This window comes from Erythranthe guttata, chromosome 11 (genome assembly GCF_056151865.1).
Source record: "Erythranthe guttata isolate IM_541 chromosome 11, IM_541, whole genome shotgun sequence".
NCBI classification, from domain to species: Eukaryota; Viridiplantae; Streptophyta; class Magnoliopsida; order Lamiales; family Phrymaceae; genus Erythranthe; species Erythranthe guttata.
This window is the reverse complement of record NC_142543.1, coordinates 17,178,614-17,202,752: the sequence shown is the minus strand read 5'-3', so window position 1 is coordinate 17,202,752 and position 24,139 is coordinate 17,178,614. Positions and strand designations below refer to the sequence as shown.

General features: G+C 38.5%; 4 protein-coding genes across 5 annotated transcripts; 2 read left to right on the top strand and 2 right to left on the bottom strand.

Annotated features, from left to right (window-relative positions):
* Window positions 1–114: 114 nt before the first annotated feature.
* Window positions 115–3,654, bottom strand: LOC105955877 (mechanosensitive ion channel protein 2, chloroplastic). Of its 2 annotated transcripts, none has more exons than XM_012979676.2 (12): window positions 3,429–3,654; window positions 2,989–3,149; window positions 2,679–2,802; window positions 2,474–2,571; window positions 2,284–2,397; window positions 1,987–2,047; window positions 1,755–1,904; window positions 1,536–1,646; window positions 1,285–1,452; window positions 1,084–1,197; window positions 880–936; window positions 115–789 (listed from the first exon to the last, which is right to left on the bottom strand). In XM_012979676.2, exons 1-12 carry the CDS (start codon window positions 3,495–3,497, stop codon window positions 190–192), a joined length of 1,827 nt encoding a protein of 608 aa, XP_012835130.1. In that variant the 5' UTR covers window positions 3,498–3,654; the 3' UTR covers window positions 115–189. The 2 variants fall into 2 exon arrangements, with proteins under 2 accessions (XP_012835130.1, XP_012835131.1); XM_012979677.2 differs by having other exon boundaries at window positions 1,755–1,892; window positions 3,429–3,651.
* Window positions 3,655–6,048: 2,394 nt separating this feature from the next.
* LOC105955876 (uncharacterized protein At4g38062) lies at window positions 6,049–9,852 on the bottom strand. Its single transcript, XM_012979675.2, has 2 exons — window positions 9,554–9,852; window positions 6,049–8,927 (listed from the first exon to the last, which is right to left on the bottom strand). Exon 2 carries the CDS (start codon window positions 8,883–8,885, stop codon window positions 6,201–6,203), a length of 2,685 nt encoding a protein of 894 aa, XP_012835129.1. The 5' UTR covers window positions 8,886–8,927; window positions 9,554–9,852; the 3' UTR covers window positions 6,049–6,200.
* A 2,062-nt stretch (window positions 9,853–11,914) lies between these two features.
* On the top strand, window positions 11,915–13,837 carry LOC105955875 (uncharacterized). The gene is made up of 2 exons (XM_012979673.2): window positions 11,915–12,952; window positions 13,585–13,837. Exons 1-2 carry the CDS (start codon window positions 12,457–12,459, stop codon window positions 13,596–13,598), a joined length of 510 nt encoding a protein of 169 aa, XP_012835127.1. The 5' UTR covers window positions 11,915–12,456; the 3' UTR covers window positions 13,599–13,837.
* Window positions 13,838–19,653: 5,816 nt separating this feature from the next.
* On the top strand, window positions 19,654–24,106 carry NET2D (Kinase interacting (KIP1-like) family protein). Its single transcript, XM_012979672.2, has 3 exons — window positions 19,654–19,800; window positions 20,644–21,244; window positions 21,689–24,106. The coding sequence occupies exons 1-3, from the start codon at window positions 19,707–19,709 to the stop codon at window positions 23,838–23,840; spliced, it is 2,847 nt and encodes a 948-aa protein (XP_012835126.2). The 5' UTR covers window positions 19,654–19,706; the 3' UTR covers window positions 23,841–24,106.
* The last annotated feature ends 33 nt before the right edge of the window (window positions 24,107–24,139 follow it).

Here is a 24,139-nt window from a genome sequence, read left to right as displayed (position 1 = left end):
GTTTCGGGACGTTTCGAAATCAACCTTCGACTTAGAGAAACGAGTAATCTATAGCTAATTTACCATTAACATCTACTTTTACAAACACCATCGATGATGCATAAACAAAGAATCTTGACAAGAAATATACATATATATATATGGATTAATATTTACAATGTTTTTACATCCCGATTAACTCAGAGCATCCTAAGAAGCAGAGACGTTTGATCGCTTAATATTATTATCACCTTGTTCCTTAACTTCTTCCGGAATGTTATTATTATTCGATGTGGGAATCGTATTATCTGATTCTTCGTCAATGGGCAAAGATCTCTTTGAGCCATCCAAAGCAACCCCGAGTACAATATTCTCTTCGAGAGAACTAATAGCTGAATTCTTGCCATTAGTATTATGACTCGCCGATTTCGATGGAGATTTCGAACTTTTGATATCGACTTGACCGTTATTTTGTTCGTCGGTCTTTTCACCACCAGATGATTTACTAGCAGCAGCAGTATTATTCTCCGCTTTACTTTCAGTCGCTGACTCATCACTTTTTGGTCGAGCATGAGATTTAGTCTTGTCTTGTTCTTCTTCTTCTTCATCTTCGATTTTATAGGAAGGCTCGATCAATAGTGCGCGGTTTGAAGAAGAAGCAGCAGCAGCTCCCCAGCTGAATATGGAATCTGGAAACGGTACAGTGTCCACGTCAGCGTCCCTGTATGTCTTCTGTATTGTACGTATTGGAGTGGCCAAACGAGCACGGTGGTGTGTAATTACTCTCAAAAGATCGTGGAGAATTGCTTCCTGTTTTTTTTTTTCCTCAACCCATAAATGGCAGCAAAATAGATAAGCAAATAAATATATACGAGAAAAAGAAAAAAACAGCATATTCACCTTAACGCACATATACTCTTCAAAACGCGATGTCTTCACGAAGCAGGACACCATTATCTGTCGAGAATCACAAATAATATACTCTGGTCATCGTTTGATAAAACATATTGCAAAACAAACACAATGCAGAATATTTCGATTTCATTCATAAATTATTTTACAAAAACTAATCAAAAAACAAAGAAAAAAAGAAAAAAAACAAACCAAGAGGGCCTGATTTTCAGGATCGATATTATCCAAGAATACTCTTCTATGCAGTTTCTGTTGTTCTACTTGATGATTCTTTGCCAGAACCTTGCGCATATCGGCTACAATGTTCTGTATGCATATGACAATTAGAAAAGGATAATCAAATTCAAGAAAAGGGATTTATCGTAAGTGCAGGAAATATAATACGATGCTCACGTTAATTTTGCCGACATCCAAGTGACTGATTGCCAGGTGTGTTTTAATACGCCAGTGAGTTTTTTGACTGAGATTTCTCACAACGTTCACACTGAACTTGTGGTTCGGGATGTGGATTGCTTCTCGGTCGTCACCTCTAATAATTGTCGGTGACCACCACCCCATATGCTACGAAATGAATTTGCATTTTTTAAGAAGATATGCTCTTAAATAAATAAAATAAAAATAAAAATCGATATATTGGTCATCACCTCAACCGTTCCCGAAACTTCATAGCCTTGAATCTTGGTTTGAATCCATTCGTTCAAGACAAATGGCCGGGTTGTATGAATCATTACACTCGACAGAAACTTCGTGAGAATCTGTCAACAATTTAAAAAAAAAAAACAAAAAAAAAAAAAACACTAAAATAAGATTTACTCAATGTATTTTTATTTGAAAAATAAATATTAATAAATTTAATTTTCCACCTCACGACCGGCAAGAGTGAGCAAAACTGTCCCGAGCCCACCTGCTGTTAACCATTTTTGGGTTGAGAAACCTAACAACTCCATAAACAATGATACAGCTGCAACCCATACTGCTGTATACAAAGCTCTGACTGTAAACTGGAAACCCATCTGCCGAAAATAAGCAAAGAAAAAAATGTATCGATTTTGAAATCATGTTTCAGTGAAACGAACAGAGAGATGAGTAACATACATTTCTGGTGTCGGTTTGTTCGTTTCTCTCCATGAAGAAATTTTGTGCTTGTTGAATTACACTGCATAAAGTGATCCGAACAAGTCTTAGTCCTTCCTGCCGTAGTTGTATCATGAAAAACGTATGAATATAACGGAAAATGCTCTATGCGACTAAACATTTATTTTAAGACACGAAGAAAAGTTTTTTCATGATTGAAATCATCCCAACTGTTGTCTTTTTTTATTACATACAATATCTATTTGGACATTATTTTTCCCTCAAAATTTTTAATAAAGAACAGATAACGACACTGACCTTGACAAGCAATACGCAAAGGCCAACACCGTTGACAACGATCTGACAAAATTTAGGAGCCGTTGTTTAACAATTTGAGCAGATTCCGAGGGAAGAATCATCGGATCCAATGCTCTGTAAGATATATTCACTTTCAATTTAGTACCGTTCACAAATTTAGATTCTCTTAATCAGATAATAACTAACTAACCTGCAGATAAATATAGCTCCCGTCCACAGCATTAATGGCTGGATATAAGAGACTGTAACATGATACGTGCTGCTCTTTTTCCAACTGCTATCACTCGTCTGCATTACGTAATAAAGAAACTCAACTCAATTCGACATAGTCTCTTTCCATATTAGTAGAACCAGAACGAACAATCGAATAAAAACTAAATTGTTACAGCGCATACCCTCAGAAATACGTTTCGACTTTGTCTCACAAGTGGACAAAGTCCCCATACTGCAAAAATAACAATACCCAACGCCGAAGCCAATTTTATCGCGAGTGGATTTCCTTGCAAACGATCAAACGATCTTCAAAAAATGCAACGAGTTTTTGTGTTAGAGGGGTGTATGCAATCACTATTCATCCATATAAAATGCAGAATTAACTGTAAACACCGATCATATCTCAATATAACCGATTTTCAGAAGGAAAAGAAAAACACAATCGATTTTTTTTTTCTGATTAAATCAATTAACTTAAATTTAATCAGTTACCTTGTTAAATTTAAAGTTGCATTCTTTACGAATGCAGCGTCCAAATTAGGGCATCTGTTCAGAAAACAGTGGCATTTGAACTGATGATTTCTGCAGTGGGTGGTGGTGCATACTTTTCTTCGAATTCTCTTCGAAAGATTTTTATTACAAGGATAATCTGGCTGAAAATTGCAATATACAAAATCAATCACCAGCTTTATCGAAATTTAAAAAATTAAAATATAATTAGAATTAAATTAAATTCCCCTCTAATAAATTGAAAAGAGCAAAACTCCAAAACCTAATTCCCCTTTCAGAAATACTGATTCGAACTCAGTAAACCCTAATTTGCGTATTATTTTTGAAATTCCGCAGCTTAAAAAGTACAATAATCCAGCAAATAATGAAAAAAAATAAAAATAAAAATAAAAAATCGAGAATTTAAATGGATAATCGCGCACCCGAAATCGTTTGCTGCGTCTAACTCCGAACTCCATGGATAGCTGCAAAGCACTGTAGAGAGCCATCATTTGGATGATTGAGAAGCCAAGTATATCTCTATCAGTAATCAGTGTATGTATACAGTATATATATACACATAATCACACGTTATGTGTGTGTATTATGGATATATTTATATTTATTTATTTATTTATAAATTTGTGTGTCTATGCATGCTGGAGTGGTGGTTAACAACTGAAACTTGGATAATTGTAATTAAAATTAGGGTAATTAGTTAATAGTCCCTTAATTCTAATTTTATTAGCAATAGGACCTGTCGTTTTTACATTTTTGGATTAAAGTCCTTCCTCTGTCGTTTTGACGAAAATACCCCACGCATTTTTATTAGTGGAAAAAGTTATTTTTTTATATTTTTTTGGTTTAATTCCACTTTGCACTTTTGAAAAATAATAATAGCATTTTGCACCCCCAAAACACAATAAATCATGCACAATGCACTTTGAATTGAAAAATAAAGGCAGTCTATTTTTTATTGTTTTTTTTTTTCAGAGTGCAATATAGCAAATTAAATTGTTATTTTCTTCAACCCCAACCTAATTTCGAGCACATCAAATACTGAAAAACAAAAATCACACCGGATTATTAAAAAAAATTATAATTTCTTACAAAATAAACTTTTATCCCTATATTATTATATTGATGGATCTTTTATTAAATATTAGGAGAAATATTTAGAAGAAAATCTTATTTTCAAATAACTTGATAATGAAATGGCTGTAACATATTTTATTTTATTTTTCATAAAAAACTTTTTGTGATAATTTTTTTTTAAATATGTTGATGAGACGTATTTTTATTTTTGCATTGTATAGTTTCAAAGTGATTGATGAATACAAAAATTGATTTCACATTTGGCATCCAAGAAATATTAAATTACCTTTATTAGCTTTAAAAATTCATTCGAAGTGCATTATGCGTGATTTATTGTGTTTCGATAGTGCAAGGTGCTATTAATTTATTTCGAAGGTATAAAGTGCTAAAATGCTATATTTCAAAGGTACAAAGTGAAATTAACTCGATATTTTTGTATCAATAAAGTATTTTATATATGTAAGTACAATACACCATAAATATTTTTTTCTATTTTACGATTAGTTTATCAATGAATTTTAGGGCAAATTACGGCCAATCCTGAGGTATGGCCTAATTATAAAAAAACTCATTTTGTTTGTGTAATTACAACCACCTTCCTCATTTTAAATATTTTTACATAATGTTGGTTATTTACCAAATCAAATCGTATATTCTTCGTTAAACAGTATGAAATGTTGGTGTACCGAATTATCGATTCGGTTATATCGATTTAACATCCCTAAATTTACCTGGAGGGGTATTTTCGTAAGATGATACATAATTGGAAAGGTGGCTGTAATTATCCAAACGAAAGGGGAGTTTCATAATTTGACCATAACTCAGAAGGTGGCCGTCATTGGCCCATGTATTTTCTGATATTTTTTAAAGGTATTACTTTATTAATTACCAAAATTATTAGTTTAGTGAGTCTACTTATCAAAATTAAGATCATTAAAACCCCTGAGTAAATTGCAAATTACGCCCATCCTTTTAGGTAATGTCAACTTAGGAACAAATCTCTCATGTTTGCTAATCGTAGTAACCCTCTTAACTATGAATTTTCTTACACATCCACCATTGCGGTGCCAAAATTAGTGGAATCTTCTTAGTTATGTGTAATATTCTCCAGTTTGTATCTGTTTTATCCCATTCGAACTCCAGATTTTGAAACAGGATGTGTCTCTTGGCTTGTAAATATCAGACTGTAGTGCATCAGAACTTTTCCACAAACTAGGGAACATTCCACGAAATCTAGAAGGTTCTGCTAAATTTGACACTATAAGGATGAACGTTTAACAAAATTCATAGTTGAGGGAGTGGTTATAATTACCCAAACATGAGACGTTTTTACATAATTTGACATTACCTCAAGATTATGGCTGTAATTTACCCTTAGGTGGCAAACGCTTTTTGAAAGTGATTATGAGCTTCTTTTCTGCTCCTAATCTGTTTTCACGTGTTTGCAAAATTAACTTTTGCTTTTGCTTCTCTTAAAATAATCTGCTTTAAGCTATTTTTTTAAAAGCACCCCTAACCCTGTTTTTTCTATTTTAGTTCATTTTCCGGAATATTTGCAAACACTCTCAACTTTTAAAAATAAACACTTAAAACTAATTTAACTCACAATCACTAACTTTTGCTTTTAAATAATCATTTGCAAACACAACCTTAAACTTATTGCATAATAAATACTATTGCTTTACAAAATAGTAATTTAGAGGGTCATACAAGATAATGGAAGAAGACTATTATCACTTGGCTACTAACGAAAAAAGGTAGGGTTTATTGCAGTTGGCACCCCTTTTAGCTAATTGTTAATAAACGCCTATACTATTTTTATTATAGCAAAAAACCCCTGTAATTTATATTTTTAGCAAATTCACCCCCCCTAAAAACAAATTACATCACATGGCATTTTTGCTAATATTAATAACAATTTTTTTTAACAATTCAATCAATAAAAGTATACCAAAATAATTTAAAAAAAAAAAAACAGAAGCTAGCATTTTCCTGATAATTAATAATAATTCATAACAGGAGTGGAATAAATTATATTCCAAAAAGAACAAATTCAATCATATATACACAGACAGAACAAACCAGCAGCCAGAAAAAAAAATCGAAAAAAAAAAAAAAACTCAAATTTTCCCAACAGTATTAACTGTCAACGCTCTCAACGGTGACCGTTCGTCGCATTTTGCTTCAACTTTCTTCGTCAATGGCGACGACGATGACATCATCACATTCATGCTGTTAACATTCTCCTTCACAGATTCTTCGTCTTTTCCTTCATCAATGGCGTTTACGATATTTCCCAAACTTTCCATCAGCTTACAATCTTCCACGCTCAGCTGCTCCATTCTCTTCGATATCCAACTCACCGAACTAACCAACTTCTCGTTTTTCTTCTTCAGTTCTTCAACTTCTTCCACTTCTTCGATTTCTCGTATTTTCTTTTCGTTGTTATCCAAACAGGCTTTCCTCTCCTGCTGTAGTAAATCATTTTCCAGCTCGACAATCACCAAATTCTTCTCTTGAATCTCCACCTCGTTTAACACCGCGTTCGTCTTGATCTTTTCCCAAGATTCTCGAAATAAAATCGATTCCTTCTGCACCTGCGACAATCTGCAAGAAAACGAGTTGCTCGAGTTTTCAAACTCCTCTTCCAAAGTTCCGACAAGCTTCTGCAAATCGTATATCCTCTCGTCTTTTTCTTCTAGAAGCTTCTGCTGAAGATCGTTTATCCTCTTCTCATTTTCTTCGATTTCTTGCTTAAGGTTGACCTCCACTTCCACTTGCGCAATAAGAGAAGCTTCCACTTCTCTACGCATTAAAACATTCCGTTCGAGATTCTCTTCCAGCTTTTCAGCCGACGATTTCCACATCATCAACTCAAACTCGATTTCATTCGCTTCACAGAATCTCTCGTAAAGCTCTTCGTTCGCTCTATCGAGGGCGCTGTTGACCTTTCTCAAATCGCTTTGTATTTGCAGCACTTGCTCCTCCGACAGGAGTTGACTTTTCGTTGACTCCTCGAGCATTTCTTCGAGCCTGTTCACCTCTTTCTGCAGTAGAACTTGCACTTGTTCGAGAGCTTCAACCTTTCTCAATAAAATCGACACTTTCTCTCTTTCTCCTTCGAGATCTTGTTGAACAAGACTAAGAGCATCTTTCTTTTGCTCTAACTTTTCCACCAGCTCGTAAATATTTTCCGAAAATTCCGATTTCAGTACCAATAAAGCGAGCGACGTCTCTTGATTTATCAACTCCAAATTCAGTATCACGGAATCGCAAGCGTCCAATTCTTTTTTCAGCTCGTTCAACGAATTATCCCTATTTTTCAAAGCCGATCTGCACACACTCAATTCTTCCGATAGTTTCTCCAATTCGGATTCTTTTTCTTTGAGATTCGTCGAGCATCCCATGTGGGCCCGCTCTAAAAATTTAATCTTGCTTTGAAGCTTCGAGCACGAAGAAAATCCCGCCTCGCGAATTTGAGCTTCTTGGAGTTCTTTCACCAAAACCAAACACTCTTGCTTTTCTTGATCCACCTTCTTAAACTGATACTCCATTTCTTTGTAGAGTATATCCTTCGTGCTCAACGAGCTTCTTAAACTCGCGATTTCTTGATCCCTCTTTGCGTTGAAACTCTCGAAATTCGACTTCGCCACATCGTATTCAGCACAAACACTGTCGAAGCTTGTTTTGGATTCCGAAAGCTGAGCTTCAAGAAGCTTTCTCTTGCCTTCTGCATGAGCTAGAGCTTGATTGCACATTTCGAATCGGCTTTGAAGATCGTGCAAAATTCTCGTTTGTGATTCCAAATTGGTTTGTAGAGAAGCGATGCCGTCAAGAAGTGAAGCTTTCTCCTTCTCCCATTCCTTCTCCTTTGTCTTGAGCTGATTCCGAAGCTTTTCGTGGGCTTCTTCTAAATGAACGAATTGTTCCTTTTTCCACTTCAGCTGATCTTCGAATTTTTTCTTCTCCTCCTCTAATTTCAAGAAAGCGTTTTCATCTCTCCCTTTTAATCCTTTCGTCTTATTCTCAGATTTATCCTCGGAAAAATCTAAAATCTTTTTAAATCCTTTAATCTCGTGTTCCAGTGCGGAGATTTGCTGCTCTTGATCGAAAATTTTCGAATTCGCGTTATCCAAAGCCAACGCCATTGCTTCCTTGTTCTCCCACTCGATTTCCCTCGTACGAAGCTGGTTTCGAAGCTTGTCGTGGGCTTCTTCTAAATGGCAAAATTGTTCCTTTTTCCATTTGAGCTCGTCTTCTACCTTTCTCTTCTCCTCCTGTAATTTAAAGAAGCCATCTTCTCTCACTTTTAACTCTTTGGAAGCTTCGGTATTATTCTCAGCTTCTAAGCACTTCTTCTCCGAAAAAGCTAAAAGCTTTTTAACTCCTTCGATCTCGTCTTTCAGCCCGCGGATTTGCTTTTCTTGATCGGTGTTTTTGGCGTTTGAATCATCCAAAGCCGAAGCAAGTGCTTTGTTCTCTTCTTCGCACTTGCGAAGCTTCTCAGTAAACTCGGAACGGAGCTTTTCGTTCAGACAAGTGAGATTCTTGATAATCGATTCTTTCTGAGTCGAACTAGACTTCAACTCCTCGTACATTTGTTTGACAGCACAAAATCCACCATCTTTCTCAGTTAGTTCATGAGCTAATTTCTCTAACTTGGAACTTGTCTCCTTATCTTTGCTCAATTGGTCATTGTGGGCCCGCCTTAAACTTTCGGCTAACTCTGCTTTGGCACGGCATTGCTCTTTCAGATTTTCGATCTCGTCTTTTGCTCGATCCAGCTCTTCACACAGAGCATCCATTTTTTTTCTTCACTTCACAATAACGTATCGAGACTAAAAGCCCTGGTTTGCATTTTTAAGACAAAGATTACCAATCGGGAAATACAAACCAAAAAACAAATTACGTTTACGAGTACGGAAATATTTACGTAAAGAATCACAAAATTATTATGTCATTGTGACAATGATATTTGAAACTACAAAGAACCAAAGAATCTGCAATTTCTACTATCTTGCTATAATTAACCAATTGACAGCCAAAACCGAAACCCGAAACCCGAAACCCCGAAACCCGAAACCCGAAACATTCCTTCTTAGGGAATTAACGATCAGTCGACTTCAAAAAGAGCTGCACTTGCAATGAAATCGCTACGGCTAGTATTTCGTATAGCATAACTAATCTACAAGAAACACTCGTAAATACCGAAGCTTTACATTAATCAGATGAGAGAAGTGTCTAAATCTTGAGAATTATTCTAACATAGTTGTATTAGCATGAATTGTCCAGTGTTCTTCGTGATCCCGTGAAACTAATTTCAAATTGTGCAGGTTCTTGAAAATTTCAGCTAAACAAAAATAAAAATAAACATAATAATAAAAACTCAAACAGCATAGAAATCCCAAGATTCTTGAAAATCAATTATATGCCCACTAATTAAAAAAAAAAAAAAAAAGCTCAATTAAAGTACCTGGAATTGGGTATTGTCTAAACGAACACTTCCGCAAATTGAATTAAAAAAAACAAGAACTAGGGCTCGCATTAGAGGTCAGTGATCTTGATATTTTTGTGGGTTTGATCTCAATTTTCTTGATTTATTTTTGAACGGTGAAAAATTGAAAGTGGGGGAACAAGAAAAAAAAGTGAAAGAGAAGGTTGTTTTGAGAGAGATATAGCCGTTGGGGTTTGAATGCGTTCGAGGAAGTGGTCGTTTATCGGTTTAACGGCGTTGGGTTCTGATTTACTTATTTTTTATTTATTTATTTTTTAATAATATTTGATGGCTTTCCCGTTACTATTTACTAGGAGTGTAGGCCTACTAGCCGTTAGACTTGAAGCCCATAATGAAGGTAACCGGGTTGGCCTTTTGAGATGATATCGAATATGGATAGTCCGTTTCGAACCGGACTTTGACCCGAGTTCTGAATATTTCACTTATTAAGGGGCACAATTTCAACCCGACCCGTCATGATTTTGGACAGGGTCGAAGAAATTTTTAGGAGCCAAGTATTACATGAGATCATTTTTTTTTTTTTTTTTTTTTTTTTTTTTTTCTAAACTTGAGTTTTTTTTTCTTTCGAGAAGATAACAATTACATTGGTATGTTCGTCCATTTTATAATAATGAATGGACTAACAATTACTGGTTATTTTTATGCTACACCCGGTGAGAGTTTTTTTTTTTTTTTTGAATAAATTCAAGTCCATTACAAGGGGAAATAGGGGTGGGGGGGGACTCGAACCCTAGACCGTTACCCTATTGGTAAAGGCTAGGTACCAACTCTCCTAATGAGGGTTGGTCACCCGGTGAGAGTTACATCGGATGTTTTTTTACTATTAATCTGCACACACACCAATGTAAGTGTGTGTATTTGTGTGTATATGGATGAGATCTACCTGATGTACCCGGTATAGCATAGTATAAATCGAGATACGTTATAGAATTTAGTTCGATTTTTCTGTAAATGATTTAAAGGGTGTTTGGCTAAACTTATAAGATGTTTAAGAGCTTATAAGCTCTTTTAAATAAATAAGATATTGGAGAGCAAATAAGATATTACATTTACCCCATCTTTTTATTTAAGATCTTATAATGAACAAAAATAGCAAATAAGCTCATTAACCAAACAGTATAAAAATTAATTCTAAAAATAAGATGTAACAGTTTATCATTTCTTAAAACATCTTATCAGACGTAAGAATTTACCAGTCGTTTAAAATAAATTTAACCAAACAGACCATTCATTTGAGGAAGACATGAATTCTATAATTTCTCAAGCCGGTTCTTTTCACTTTGTAATTAGAACTTAGCTACTCATAAGTTTGGGGATAAATAAAATAGAAATTATAGAAGAAAGAAGAAAAACTATTATTGAGTACTCGTGAATTTTTGTTCTTCGCGCATCGCTAGTTGCTTTAAAATTCCGTGTTTGGATCCCTAATTTCATTGATAAATTCTCTTATACAATGGTTAAAACTTGATCAAATAGGTAAGAGCTTCATTCTGCAGTTTAAACTTCTTTATCGTGTAGAATCAGAGTCTCAGACGACTGTTTGAGATTTCAACACAAAATTGGGACGGCCATCTAAAAAATGTGTGGCCTTTTTCTTATGCTTCTCTAGTCAGACGACCGTCTGAGATTCTAGTACAATATTGGGACAACCGTCCCTAGCCTCCCTTGATATACTTCTGCCGATTTTTCCATTCTTGTCCGTTTTTAAGCTGTTTTGCGCTTCTAACGTCCGATTCACCAACTTGCACTTAAATCACATAAATGAGTCGTTAAGCACCATCCTAGCGATAAAATCTCACAGCAATTCGCGTAAGAAAATATAATTCGGAGTGTAAAATCTACACTCAACACTCCTAAGTTATCCAAATAATAAACTATGATAATTAATATGAAAAAATGATTATGCTCTAGAATAATTTTCTTGGTTTTTAAAACTAAATTTCCAATGTCCATTCTCCTTATGCCACAATTTATATTCCCAGTGGTTAATTTAATATCCCATCACATCAAACTAATGGAAATAAACAAAAAGAAAAAATAACTTACCATTATATAACAACTTTATTTAATCCAAAGTCAAACCATGAGATAAAATGATTCTTGATTTATTATGGTTATGCTGTTTATTACATCTCAGCAATAATAAAATTTCTTGTAATTTAAAAAAAAAATCAAAATATATATTATCTAAAAGAGAACAGGGTCGATATAGAATTTTTTCTAAACTAAAAGGTAAGTTTTGTATAAACAATAGAAATCAGGGTCCAATCTGTAATTTTCTGAAAGTAAACAAATACAAAAAGGCCCCACAAGACTTTCAGTTGGTTTCTCTCTCCTAAAAAATGAGATAGAAGAGAGAGAAAGTCAGAGAGGAGTCATCAATCAGCAGAAATTGAATCGTTTTAAGAGAGATACAGTTCTCTACGAATTTTCAAACCCTTGTTTTTCTCCGTCAATTGTTTTTCTTGTTACTCGAGAGGAAAACTGTATCTGCCGTTTTGCTTCTTCAATTCCGGATTTTCCGGCGGTGTTTCCGTCCGATCTTCACCTGAATCCGGTCAATTTTACAGTAAATTAAACCCAACCGGCGATTGACGACACGGATTAAAGCGTCTTCTTTTAACATGATCATTCTCTTCAATCAGTAAAAAAAAAGTTTTTTTTTTTTTGATTTTTTTTTTTGCGGAATTGGGGCATCTGCTTAAATTAAGTACAATAACTGTTGAAAATTCGTTGCAACTCTTCAAATTTTCATTCGCGAGAGTGTTTGAAGGGACTATTGGTTAATCAATTGACTTTATATCTGTAATTAATTCGTGTTTTGATATTTTAGGGTTTGGGGGTTGATTTGAAATTGTAAGATGGCTCTTTCTTTCACTAGAATTTCTTGGTTATGGTTGGGTGGGAAAGACAAAGAGAAAGTCTCTAATGGTGGGTTAATAAATTCATTAAATTCGTTGGGTGAATGGGGTTTAGGGTTGAGAGGAGAGAGAGAGACAGAAGCTCTGAAATTAATGAAGGGGGGCGATATTACGAGAATGCCCTCGTCGGGCTCGAGTAGAAAGTCGAAGAGGAAATGGAAGAGTAGGGAAGATAGAATCAGTAAGATAGACAGAGAGTACGATGTGGTGTTAGTTCCGTCAGATGGTGCTTGTTTATCGGGGTCGGAATCCGACGACTCTGATTGGTCGATCGGGTGGCTCGAGCCGCACGCCCCCGATTTTCAGAGCGACGACGAGGATAGTTTTGCTGTTTTGGTGCCTTGCTATAGAAATCAAGAATTGGAGGGGAAAAAGGAGGAGTATAGTGCTAAGTTCTTGATTTCTGCTAAGAACGTTCGAAATGGTTATTCTGCTGGTAAGTCTAGGGCTTTTTTATATGAATTACGATTGATATTATTGTTTTGCTATGTTAGTTTGCTCGATTGTTGTATGAATGAATGCCTTTGTTTGTGGTAGTATTTGGCATATAATTGACAACTCTCGGTTTCTAAATACGGATGAAAAGGGATTGTCGTTTCTTTTCAAAACCCTGTTAATTTGATCTTGATTTGAGATGTATATGTGAAGCATTTGATTAAGCAAGAGCTAAAAGACGAATCTTTGATTTGCCATGTTAATTTCCTCGATTGGCGTAGAATGATTTTCGGAATTCTCTTATGAATCTTTGTTTCTTAGTTGTATTGGAAAATCTCGTGTATCCGTTTTTTTTTTTTTTTTTTTCTGAATTAAGATTACGAACAAATGAAGCTTTCTTCGGGTGAAAACAAACGGGTTCGTCCATTGTTTTATTCGAACAATAGTTCGTAAATATTTTCTTTACTCGTTATATTGGATATACGCACTATGAGAGCCTCGTATGTGTTCCGACTTCAACGCCCCGCAAACTCTAATTTATTTTGCTCCGTTTCTTGATTTTTCTACACTACACATATTCACCTTCTTAAACTCTCTCATTTTAGAGAAATCTAATTAAGTACAATTCTTCAGGGTATCAGTGTTAGGCTTACGTCGACCGAGGACTGAACGGAAACTCGACATATCTTGCTGTTGATTGGTTCACCACGAACGTCGTTAAATTTTCTAGATTTTTCCATTTTTATTTTGCTGGTGTAAATAAATTCTGAAAATAATCAGTTGATGGAAATAAGGTGCTCTATTGCTTGTGTACATATTTGTTTTTTTATTGGACAAGAATTTCCCCACCTTATATATTGTTCAAGTGTGGTTTTCATTGTTAAAATCTCAAGTGATATCTTTGGTTTTGTCATTGAGTTCTTATTTGGTGGGCTCTATTGCAATTTGCACCTTTATTTTATTTTTTTGATTTTTTTCAGCAGTTGATTTTGTTTTTTTTTTTGGAATTTTTTGCTGTTGTTAACCGCCTGTTAACGCTGTTGACTTTTTCTTTTCAGCGCAACACATTAATATTATTGTATAATGCAATAATTTTAAAGAAAAATTAAATTAATATTATTGTGCTCATCGTCAACACAATAAAAAATAATTTAGATTAAAAAATAATATTATTGTGTAACAAAGTAATTAAATTAAATTAATATTATTATGCTCATCGGTCAACACAATAAAAAAAATAATTTAGATTAAAAATAATATTATTGAGTAACAAAGTAATTAATATTATTATGTTAGATAATAATATTAATGTTTTGACCCGGTAAAAAAATGAAAAAAAAAGTTAAAAATATAAATTGATATTAATGTACAACACAGTAATATTATTGTGTTGATCGATCGGTCCAATCAACACAGAAAAAAATGTCGGTCAATGGTTGCGACGGTCAAAATCGCGTTGGGGTCAAAATATTCTGAATTAGTTAAATTATGGTTTAAAATTCGCTAGATTGGATGCCGTGTGACAAAGTTATGCATGAAATAATCACATTTTGAATTTTAGATACCTTGATATGCCTAATTGGGCCAACCCAATGGGCCTACAAGGTATTTACCTACTGGGCCACGAGCCCAATATCGAAGACCAATATCACCGAGACCCAAACACCTTCAAGTAAGGCTTGGGCCCAACAAAGCAAACCCAACCCAATAAACGACATATAAATAGAGGTTTTACTCATTTTACTAAGGTACGTCCTATTAACTGAGCAATACTACAATGCGTATTCTCTGGACTATTTCTATGATCAGCACGTCTGACTTGAGCGTCGGAGGGGTTTCCGCCGGATCAACCCCCGGCTTAGTTCATGTGTTCTATGATCGCAGGTACCTCAGGATCATCAAGTTGTCAAGCTACTGATCTGCTTTGCTCTCCCAGTTCATTTTCTACACTACCCCAGGTGATCTACATTTTAGCATCATTATTTTGGCGCCGTCTGTGGGAACGATGCAAACCAGATCACGTAGCCAACAAGATCCTCTTGAGGCGTCTGCTCGGAGAGAAAATGACACAGCTAACGACCTCCCACCTCGTGGAGGCTCTGGCTTGCCACCTCCTCCACGTCCCATGGATCCGCCTCGCGAGGTTCAGGTGATCCCCCTCGGGACCCACCACTCGCCGATCCACCACTCTCTGCTCCTCGAATGGTTCAAATAACTGAGGATGCGCTTCAACGCATGACAGCAGAAGCTTCAACTCGCGTTGCCACAAAGGCCGTGATCCAATATATCGCCACGATGGGAGCAAATGCTCCCAATGCGATACCAGCACCTGCTCCACATGTAGAGCCACCTATGGCACCACCGCCATCGACTCACTGGGGGCTTACATCTGCCCCCAAAATATCTCGCTCGCCAACGGTTATCGACTCCCTGGGGGCTTACATCTGCCCCCAAAATATTTCGCTCGCCAAGGGTTATCGACTCCCTGGGGGCTTACATCTGCCCCCAAAATATTTCGCTCGCCAAGGGTTATCGACTCCCTGGGGGCTTACATCGCCCCCAAAATATCTCGTTCGCCAAGGGTTATCGACCCCCTGGGGGCTTACATCGCCCCCAAAATATCTCGTTCGCCAAGGGTTATCGACTCCCTGGGGGCTTACATCTGCCCCCAAAATATTTCGTTCACCAAGGGTTATCGACTCCCTGGGGTTTCACATCGCCCACAAAACATTTCATTCGTCATAGCAGGAGCCAACGCTCCTCCTCGTGAGGCCCCACTGGGTCCTCAACATGATCAATTTCTACTTACTTCTAACGGTTCAGATAACCGAAGAAGACCTTCAGCGTATGATCACGGAAGATTCAACTCGTGCTGCCACTGAATCAGTGGCACCATATATCGCCAAGGTCGGGCATCTCACCCCAGATGTTCGTGATCGCCTCATCCTAAATGGGGGGCTATCCCATCCTAAAGTAGGGCATCTCATCTCATCTCATCCCAAGGGGTTTCACATCCCACCAAGTGTTTCACGTCCTTACTTCAAAAACAGAAAAAAGGGTCAGACGCGCACGCGCGAACCAATGGCACAACCGTGCGCATCCACCTCAGACCATAGGTCTCGAGCGCCTCATCCTACAGTGGGCAGTTATCCCCATCCTAAGGTTGGGCATCATCCTAAGTGGATTCACATCCCACCTCAAGGAACGAGGATAATCTCCCTACTCAAAAAATAGAACATCCCCAAGGGGGTGCACATCCCATCTCAAGGAACGAGTATAATCTCCCTACTCAAAAAATAGAACATCCCCAAGGGGGTGCACATCCCATCTCAAGGAACGAGGATAATCTCCCTACTCAAAAAATAGAACATCCCCAAGGGGGCGCACATCCCATCTCAAGGAACGAGGATAATCTCCCTACTCAAAAAATAGAACATCCCCAAGGGGGTGCACATCCCATCTCAAGGAACGAGGGTAATCTCCCTATTCAAAAAATAGAACATCCCCAAGGGGGTGATATCAACCAAATAAAAAAAAAATAAAAAATCAACGAAGAAGATGAAAAAATAAGAAGATGAAAAAAGAGAAGAAAGAAGAAGAAAAAAGAAGATGAAAAAATACAAGAACAAGAAGAAGAAAAAAGAGAGTAATAGAAGAAGAATTAGAAGAAGAAAGAAAAAAGAAAAAAGAAAAAAAGGAGGAGCCACAGCCGAGCCGCGCGCGCGAGCCGAGCCAAGCCGCGCGCGCGGCTCCATTAAAAAAAAAAAAAAAAGGGATGGCGCGCGTGCACAGCACGCGCGCGTGGAGAACACGCTCCTGACGCGCGCGTCAAAAAAAAAAAAAAAAAAAAAAAAAAAAAAAAAAAAAAGAGAGGCGCGCGTGCACAGCACGCGCGCGTGGCGAACACGCGCCTGACGCACGCGCGTGCAAAGCACGCGCGCGTCAGAAAAAAAAAAAGGAAAAAGTACCTCACACGCGCGCGCGCCTTCCCATGCACGCGCGCGCGCCTCCCAAGGCCTCCTTGGAGAGCGCGCTCCCATGTAATTGGACTCAACTTTCACCGCCCTCCACCAAATTGCGCGTAGATTTTGACTCGCTTCTCCAAATCGCACGAGAATTTCAATGCGCTCCACCAAATTCCGCGAGCTCTTTACCGCACCTACCAAATAACGTTCGTTATCAAATGGAAAATAAAAAAAAATTATTTCTCCACGCCATGCCAACGATTAACGCAAGACTACAACACCGATCTACTCTCAATACGATCCGGTACCCCTTTCGACTTGGCTCCCACATCGTCTCGAGAGTGGGGGGCTTGCGAGACAACTTCCACGAGAAGCCAACTCGCTCAGTACTACCACCCGCAGCGAGACAACTCCCACGAGGAGCCAACTCCCTCGGGTCTACGAAACCATAGCGAGTTAACTCCCACGAGGAGAATACTCGCTCTGTCCTATAACCCGTCGCGAGGCAACTCCCACGAGGAGCCAACTCCCTCGGGTCTCAACGCCATAGCGAGATAACTCCCACGAGGAGCAAACTCGCTCGGCCCTACACACTCGTTGCGAGACAACTCCCATGAGGAGTCAACTCCATCGGTATTACGAACCCGTAGCGAGACAACTCCCACGAGGAGCCAACTCGCTCGGAACTACAACCCGTAGCGGGACAACTCCCACGAGGAGATAACTCGCTCCGTCCTACAACCCGCAGCGAGACAACTCCCACGAGGAGCCAACTCCCTCGGGTCTACGAAACCATAGCGAGATAACTCCCACGAGGAGACCACTCGCTCCGTCTTATAACCCGTTGTGAGATAACTCCCACGAGGAGCCAACTCCCTCGGGTCTCATAACGACAACGAGATAACTCCCACGAGGAGACAACTCGCTCAGAGCAACCTCAATCCGCACGCTCCTCAATCGCGCGTCATCCAATGCTTCTACAACTTCGCTGCAAGACAACTCTCTTGAAGAGACAACTCGCTCGCAATGCACTACATAATCGCAAGCTCAAGTTAGCACGATTACGACCCTAGAAACACTTAGAGATATTATGAGAATCTATATAGCCTGGCCAGCTTGATTACTCAAAATTTATCTACTTGTTTTCGATGGGTCCTTCATTAAAACGTGGCCACGGTCCAAACATACTTACGACCCACGAGGTCTAACAAGGGGCACGATCCCCATAAAAAAAACTCTTGAGAGCCTGATCCCCTCCTCAAGTACATCACGCACAAGGCTATATATAAACACATACAAGCAACGCGTCAAAACATTGACAATGTCGATAAATAACAACTCCCACGAGGAGAATACTAGCTCCGTGCTACTACATTATCACGAGACAACTCCCACGAGGAGATAACTCGATCAACTCTATTACCCCACGACGAGACAACTCCCACGAGGAGATTACTTGATCCGTGCTACCACATTATCGCGAAACAACTCCCACGAGGAGATTACTTGATCCGTGCTACCACATTATCGCGAAACAACTCCCACGAGGAGATAACTCGATCAACTATATTACCCCGCGACGAGACAACTCCCACGAGGAGACAATTCGCTACTACATCGTCGCGGGACAACACTGACGACTCAAATAACTTACATAGCGACAACTTAGTCGCGCTACGCGCCAACGCGCATTCACGCCCCTCCGACACACGCTCCAATGCATTTTCGCACACCATCAGGCCATATGCCAAAGAACGAACACTACAATTTTCACTCTCGACACGATTGAGAACCCATTTCGACATGGCCCCCACATCGACTCGAGAGTGGGGGGCTTAATGATATGCCTAATTGGGCCAACCCAATGGGCCTACAAGGTATTTACCTACTGGGCCACGAGCCCAATATCGAAGACCAATATCACCGAGACCCAAACACCTTCAAGTAAGGCTTGGGCCCAACAAAGCAAACCCAACCCAATAAACGACATATAAATAGAGGTTTTACTCATTTTACTAAGGTACGTCCTATTAACTGAGCAATACTACAATGCGTATTCTCTGGACTATTTCTATGATCAGCACGTCTGACTTGAGCGTCGGAGGGGTTTCCGCCGGATCAACCCCCGGCTTAGTTCATGTGTTCTATGATCGCAGGTACCTCAGGATCATCAAGTTGTCAAGCTACTGATCTGCTTTGCTCTCCCAGTTCATTTTCTACACTACCCCAGGTGATCTACATTTTAGCATCATCATACCTCAATACATCAAAGTTGTGAGCAATATCCATTGGTTCATGTATATCTTTCTCATCTGACATCCAATTTTGTTGATTCAAGTTGGATTAGAAAACTAACTCAGAATATAATTTGAAATAAAAATTTATATATTCTATTATTGTTAAAAACTTAAAACAGTTAGATTGCAATGATCCGAACCCACAATATTTTTAACCTACCCACGGTTGTATTAATTATCTGGAAAAAAAATTATATATTAATTAATTTATTTGAATGGTAGAACATAAATAATGGTGAGAGAAAACCTCAAAAACCAATGATACCATAAACTTAGGGTTTGAACAAATGTTGTAAGAGAAAAGATAGTATAATTTCCCCCTTTTTCCTCTCTTGTTTTTCTGTTGGAAACTCTTTCTCTTCCCTCATTCTTCATTCACTGCCATGTGACTTCTCTTAGGGGAGAAAGAGTTTCACATTTTCCTCCTATTTTTTTTATTAAAAAAAAATTATAAGAAAAAGAAAAAAAAAAGAAAAAAAGAAAAAAGAAAAAAATGTTGCAGAGAGCTGCAAGCAATGCTTGTTCATGGTGGTGGGCCAGCCACATTCGGACAAAGCAATCTAAATGGCTTGAACAAAGCATGCAGGGTAATTTTAGCATTACACAAATAATTCTCTCCTTTTTATTGTTATTTCTTTATATATATATATATATATATATATATATATATATATATATATATGTGTGATTTTCTAATATAAATTGTAAAAACTTTTTTTTCAAGATTGGATTCATTTTTTTTTATACATTGAATTGTTCGGGGTGTAATTATTTTTTTTTAATCGAAGATTTAAAAGATGTTTTTGAGCTTTGTTTGATTAGGAATCGAGCTCGACTCGAACTCAAACGAGCTTTAAACGACCTGAGTTTTTGGAATGAGCTTTATATCTTATTGAATCAAAAATAGTTATTCGATTACCTTTTAATGATCGATCTCAAGTCGAGCATCAACTAACTTTTCCAATTTATGTCCATGGATTTAAAAAAAAACAACAAGGTTCCTCGCATTTATATATTTTTATTTTGTGAATGAAAAGAAAGACATAAGAAATTGTTGTTAGAAAATAGAAGGGTAAGTTACTACCACCGCTGAAGCAAATGTCAAATTATGAAACAAACCCTATTGTTTGGATATGGATAATTACAATCGTCCATCAACTATATATTGTCTTACATATCCACCTTTATGGTGTTAAATTTAGCTACTGAAAGATGAGTTTTTTCGTAAGACAATACATAGTTGAGGGATTGCTGTAATTATCCAAATAATTGGGATTTTTTCATAATTTGACCTTACCTCAGGGGTGGCCGTAATTTGCCGAGAAAGAGAAAAAAGAGAAAAAAACAAACAAACAAACAATGTTATTTCTTTCTTATTCTTTAATACTTTCATTTCCTTTTCTCTAACATCAATTGTAAGCTTTCCTTAGACATGGAAGACAAAGTCCACAGCATGCTGAAGCTAATCGAAGAAGACGGAGACTCCTTCGCAAAGAGAGCCGAAATGTACTACAAAAGAAGACCCGAGCTAATAAACTCCGTCGAAGAAACTTACCGAGCATTCAAAGCATTAGCCGACCGATACGACCTCTTATCAAAAGAGCTCCAAAACGCAAACCACACAATAGCGACCGTATTCCCGGAGCAAGTCCAATTCGACATGGACGAGGACGAAGATTGCCTCACGCCGAAGAAAATCCCCAAAAACCCTCAAATAATCCCGACCGTCAATCCACCGAACGTGCCCAAAGTTCCAAAGGCGCCGATCGAGAATCTCAAAGGTCTCATAAGTACCGCCAAGAACCAACTCAAGAAATCGTCCAAGGAGACAAAAGTTGCGGCCACAGTAAAACCCGTGGTGAAGTCCGGATTGAGCAAGGACGAAGCTCTCGTGGAGATCAATAAGCTCCATAAGGATATTTTGGCTTTGCAGACGGTTAAGGAGTTTGTGAAGAGCTCGTACGAGAGTGGGCTCGCTAAGTATTGGGGGATCGAGAATCAGATTATGGAGATGCAGGATAAAGTTTGCAGGTATGCATTGTACTCTTGATACTTGATTTAAGATTTCGATTGTTTGTTTCTGTTTGACAAAATATGAAGTTTGGCTCGAGCTCGAGCTCGATCTCGATCAGAACTAATTTTTCATCCAAAATTCATAAAGAATATCTAAATTTGAAGAAAATCAACATTCAAGAAATACATAATTATGTTTTAATTTATTCTACTTAAATAGAAGTCTACAAATACTTTTTAGCATAGAACCCACCCTGCAACATATAACCCACCCCCGTTCCTTTCTGCCCCTCGCCACATAGCTAAGTCAGCCTTGCTCAAAAGAGTGTTATGTGTTAGCCTCGCTCGAAAGTGTGTTCTGTGTGGTAAGTGGTGGAAGAAAGTTTTATTGCTTAGAAAGTTAAGAACACAACCGTGTGTTTTGCTTGACTCGATTCATTTACACCGCCACTATGTGCACAGGTTGCAGGACGAGTTCGATGTGGAAACAGTCATCGAGGACAACGAGGCTCGGACGTTGATGGCCGAGGCGGCGCTCAAATCGTGCCAAGAAACTCTAGCCGCTTTGGAAGAGAAACAAGAGAAGTCCACTCAAGAAGCGAAGGAGGAGTTCAAGAAGATCGAATCCGCGCAAGAACTAATCAAGTCCATCAGGCGCGATTACATAAAAGAACCAACCAGCGAAGAAAAGCCGAGCAGAGCAGAAGAAGGCGACGCTAACAAAACCGTAAGTGATTCGGTACAAGGGTCGAATGTAGTTAGTAGCCGAGATGCGGGCCCCGCAGGGACTCTGACAGTGACTGAGCTGGCGGAGAAGATTGACGAGTTGGTGAATAAGGTGATCAACTTAGAAACCGCGGTTTCATCGCAGACAGTTCTCATCAACACGTTGAGAACCGAAGCCGACGATCTCCACGCGCAGATCAAGAATCTCCAAAACGAAAAGGAGACTTTGATCGGCGATACGCAAAATTTGAGCGCACGAGTGAAAGAAATGGAGGATAAACTAAAGAGAATCCAAGATCTCAACAAGAACGTGGTGACCCAAAACACTAATCTCCAAACGAACTTCGCCGAAGCTCGTTCGAGCCTTGACCACCTCTCGGAGAAGCTCGGTAGCGTAAAGCCGGACGAGGAATTCGAGGAAACTACATCGTCGTTGTCTGAAAACGAGGGGCATGTTGTTATTAAAGAAGAAATAGATGCTCGAACTCCGACGAAAGACGAAAAAGATGCTCAAGTTCCGATGAAAGACGAAAAACATGTTAAGGAGAGTGAAAAGAGCATCACCGAGGAGGTGAAAGAAGTCGATACAAATGTTGCGAGTACTTCTAGGGCGGCCCCACTAGAGAAAATGCAACAGGAGGTGGCGCCTAAACAAGAAGAAGGAGAAGGAGTGAAAAAACCGGTTAAAAAAACGGTTACATTTCTTGACGAGAAATCGAAAGAAGTAGTAGTGGACGAGTCGCCTGTAAAATCCGAAAGCGAAAAAGGCGAGACGAAGAAAGAAGGCGCTCTTAACTGGCAGCAGATGCTATTGAATGGGGCCGAGGATGGAGAGAAGATCCTCATAAAGGAATATGCCGATCTTCTCAAGAACTTCAAAGACGTCAAGAAGAAGCTAAACAACACGGAGAAGAAAGAAAAGGACAGCATATTCGATATCACCATCCAATTGAGAGACCTAAAACAAGCTCTCCATAAACGCGATCAAGAAATCCACCGTCTCCATCAACAGCTAAACAACGTCAACAACAACAACAACAACAATAATAATAGTGACAATAATAACAATAACGATGTCGAAAATGAAGAGAAGGATCGAAGTGTAAAACCCGAAGAATTTCAACAAGAAGAAGAAGAAGATATAAATTCGGTTTCGGTCGGCGCAAATCCAGCACCGCTCTCGATCATCGAGGAGAAGCTCCGGCTAGAAATAGACGCAATACTCGACGAGAATCTTGATTTCTGGCTAAGATTCAGCACGACGTTCCACCAGGTGCAAAAATTCAAGAGCGAAGTGCAGGACTTGCAAGAAGAGATATCGAAGCTAAAGGACAAAAGGAGGAACCAAGAAGGGTCAATCACGGCCCAACAAAAATCCGAGGCCCGGCCCATTTACAAGCACCTCCGCGAAATTCAGACAGAGCTCACCGTATGGTTAGAGCAAAGCTATACCTTAAAAGACGAGCTGAAACGGAGGTTCGCCTCTCTGTGCAACATCCAGGAGGAGATAATGAAGGCACTCAACGAAGGCGTCGAGGAAGAAGAGATTAGCTTCAGCAGTCATCAAGCTGCGAAACTGCAAGGCGAGATATTGAATATGAAGCAAGAGAATAATAAGGTGAGAGAAGAGCTGCAGTCGGGTCTAGACCATGTTAGTACGCTTCAAATGGAGATAGACAAGACTTTGAGAGAGCTGAACCAAGAGTTTGGTGTGTCGAGCGATCAGCCGAAGCAGCTGCAGCAATCTATGAGCAGGTCGCGGGTCCCGCTTAGGTCGTTCATATTCGGGACCAAGGCGAAGAAGCAGAAGCACTCGCTTTTCTCGTTTATGCATCCGAACAGGAAGTTCCATGTTGTGAGAGCTGGTGTGCCCCTCTCCAATCAGTGATTTTTCTGTCGGGTTTTCAAAAAAAAAACATGGATTTTATTGTATTTTAGAAGTTCATATATATATGTGCAGATAGTTCACCAACTTTTTTTTTTTTTTAAATTGCTGTATTGGTTTTCTGAAGCAAGAATTGTAAACTATCGGATTCTTGTAGTCTGTAAAGCAGGAAACCGTCGTCCGTTTTTTTTTTTTTTTTGTCTGTGTGTTTTCGTTCTACTAGCTCTATCAGATTCTCGTATTCTGTAAGAAGGAATACTTTGTTTTTCGTTTTTTTCTTTCTCGTGTTTTCTCTCATTTTT

Bases quoted from the DNA above. Each gene is read 5' to 3' on its own strand.
- LOC105955877 (XM_012979676.2), bottom strand. From the start codon at position 3,497: ATGATGGCTCTCTACAGTGCTTTGCAGCTATCCATGGAGTTCGGAGTT. The intron at 3,150-3,428 runs GTGCGCGATTAT...TGCAATTTTCAG, and splicing joins GACGCAGCAAACGATTTCGG to CCAGATTATCCTTGTAATAA. The intron at 1,905-1,986 runs GTATGTTACTCA...TATTTTCGGCAG, and splicing joins AACAAACCGACACCAGAAAT to ATGGGTTTCCAGTTTACAGT.
- LOC105955875 (XM_012979673.2), top strand. From the start codon at position 12,457: ATGGCTCTTTCTTTCACTAGAATTTCTTGGTTATGGTTGGGTGGGAAA.
- LOC105955876 (XM_012979675.2), bottom strand. From the start codon at position 8,885: ATGGATGCTCTGTGTGAAGAGCTGGATCGAGCAAAAGACGAGATCGAA.
- NET2D (XM_012979672.2), top strand. From the start codon at position 19,707: ATGTTGCAGAGAGCTGCAAGCAATGCTTGTTCATGGTGGTGGGCCAGC. The intron at 19,801-20,643 runs GTAATTTTAGCA...AGCTTTCCTTAG, and splicing joins GCTTGAACAAAGCATGCAGG to ACATGGAAGACAAAGTCCAC. The intron at 21,245-21,688 runs GTATGCATTGTA...CTATGTGCACAG, and splicing joins ATGCAGGATAAAGTTTGCAG to GTTGCAGGACGAGTTCGATG.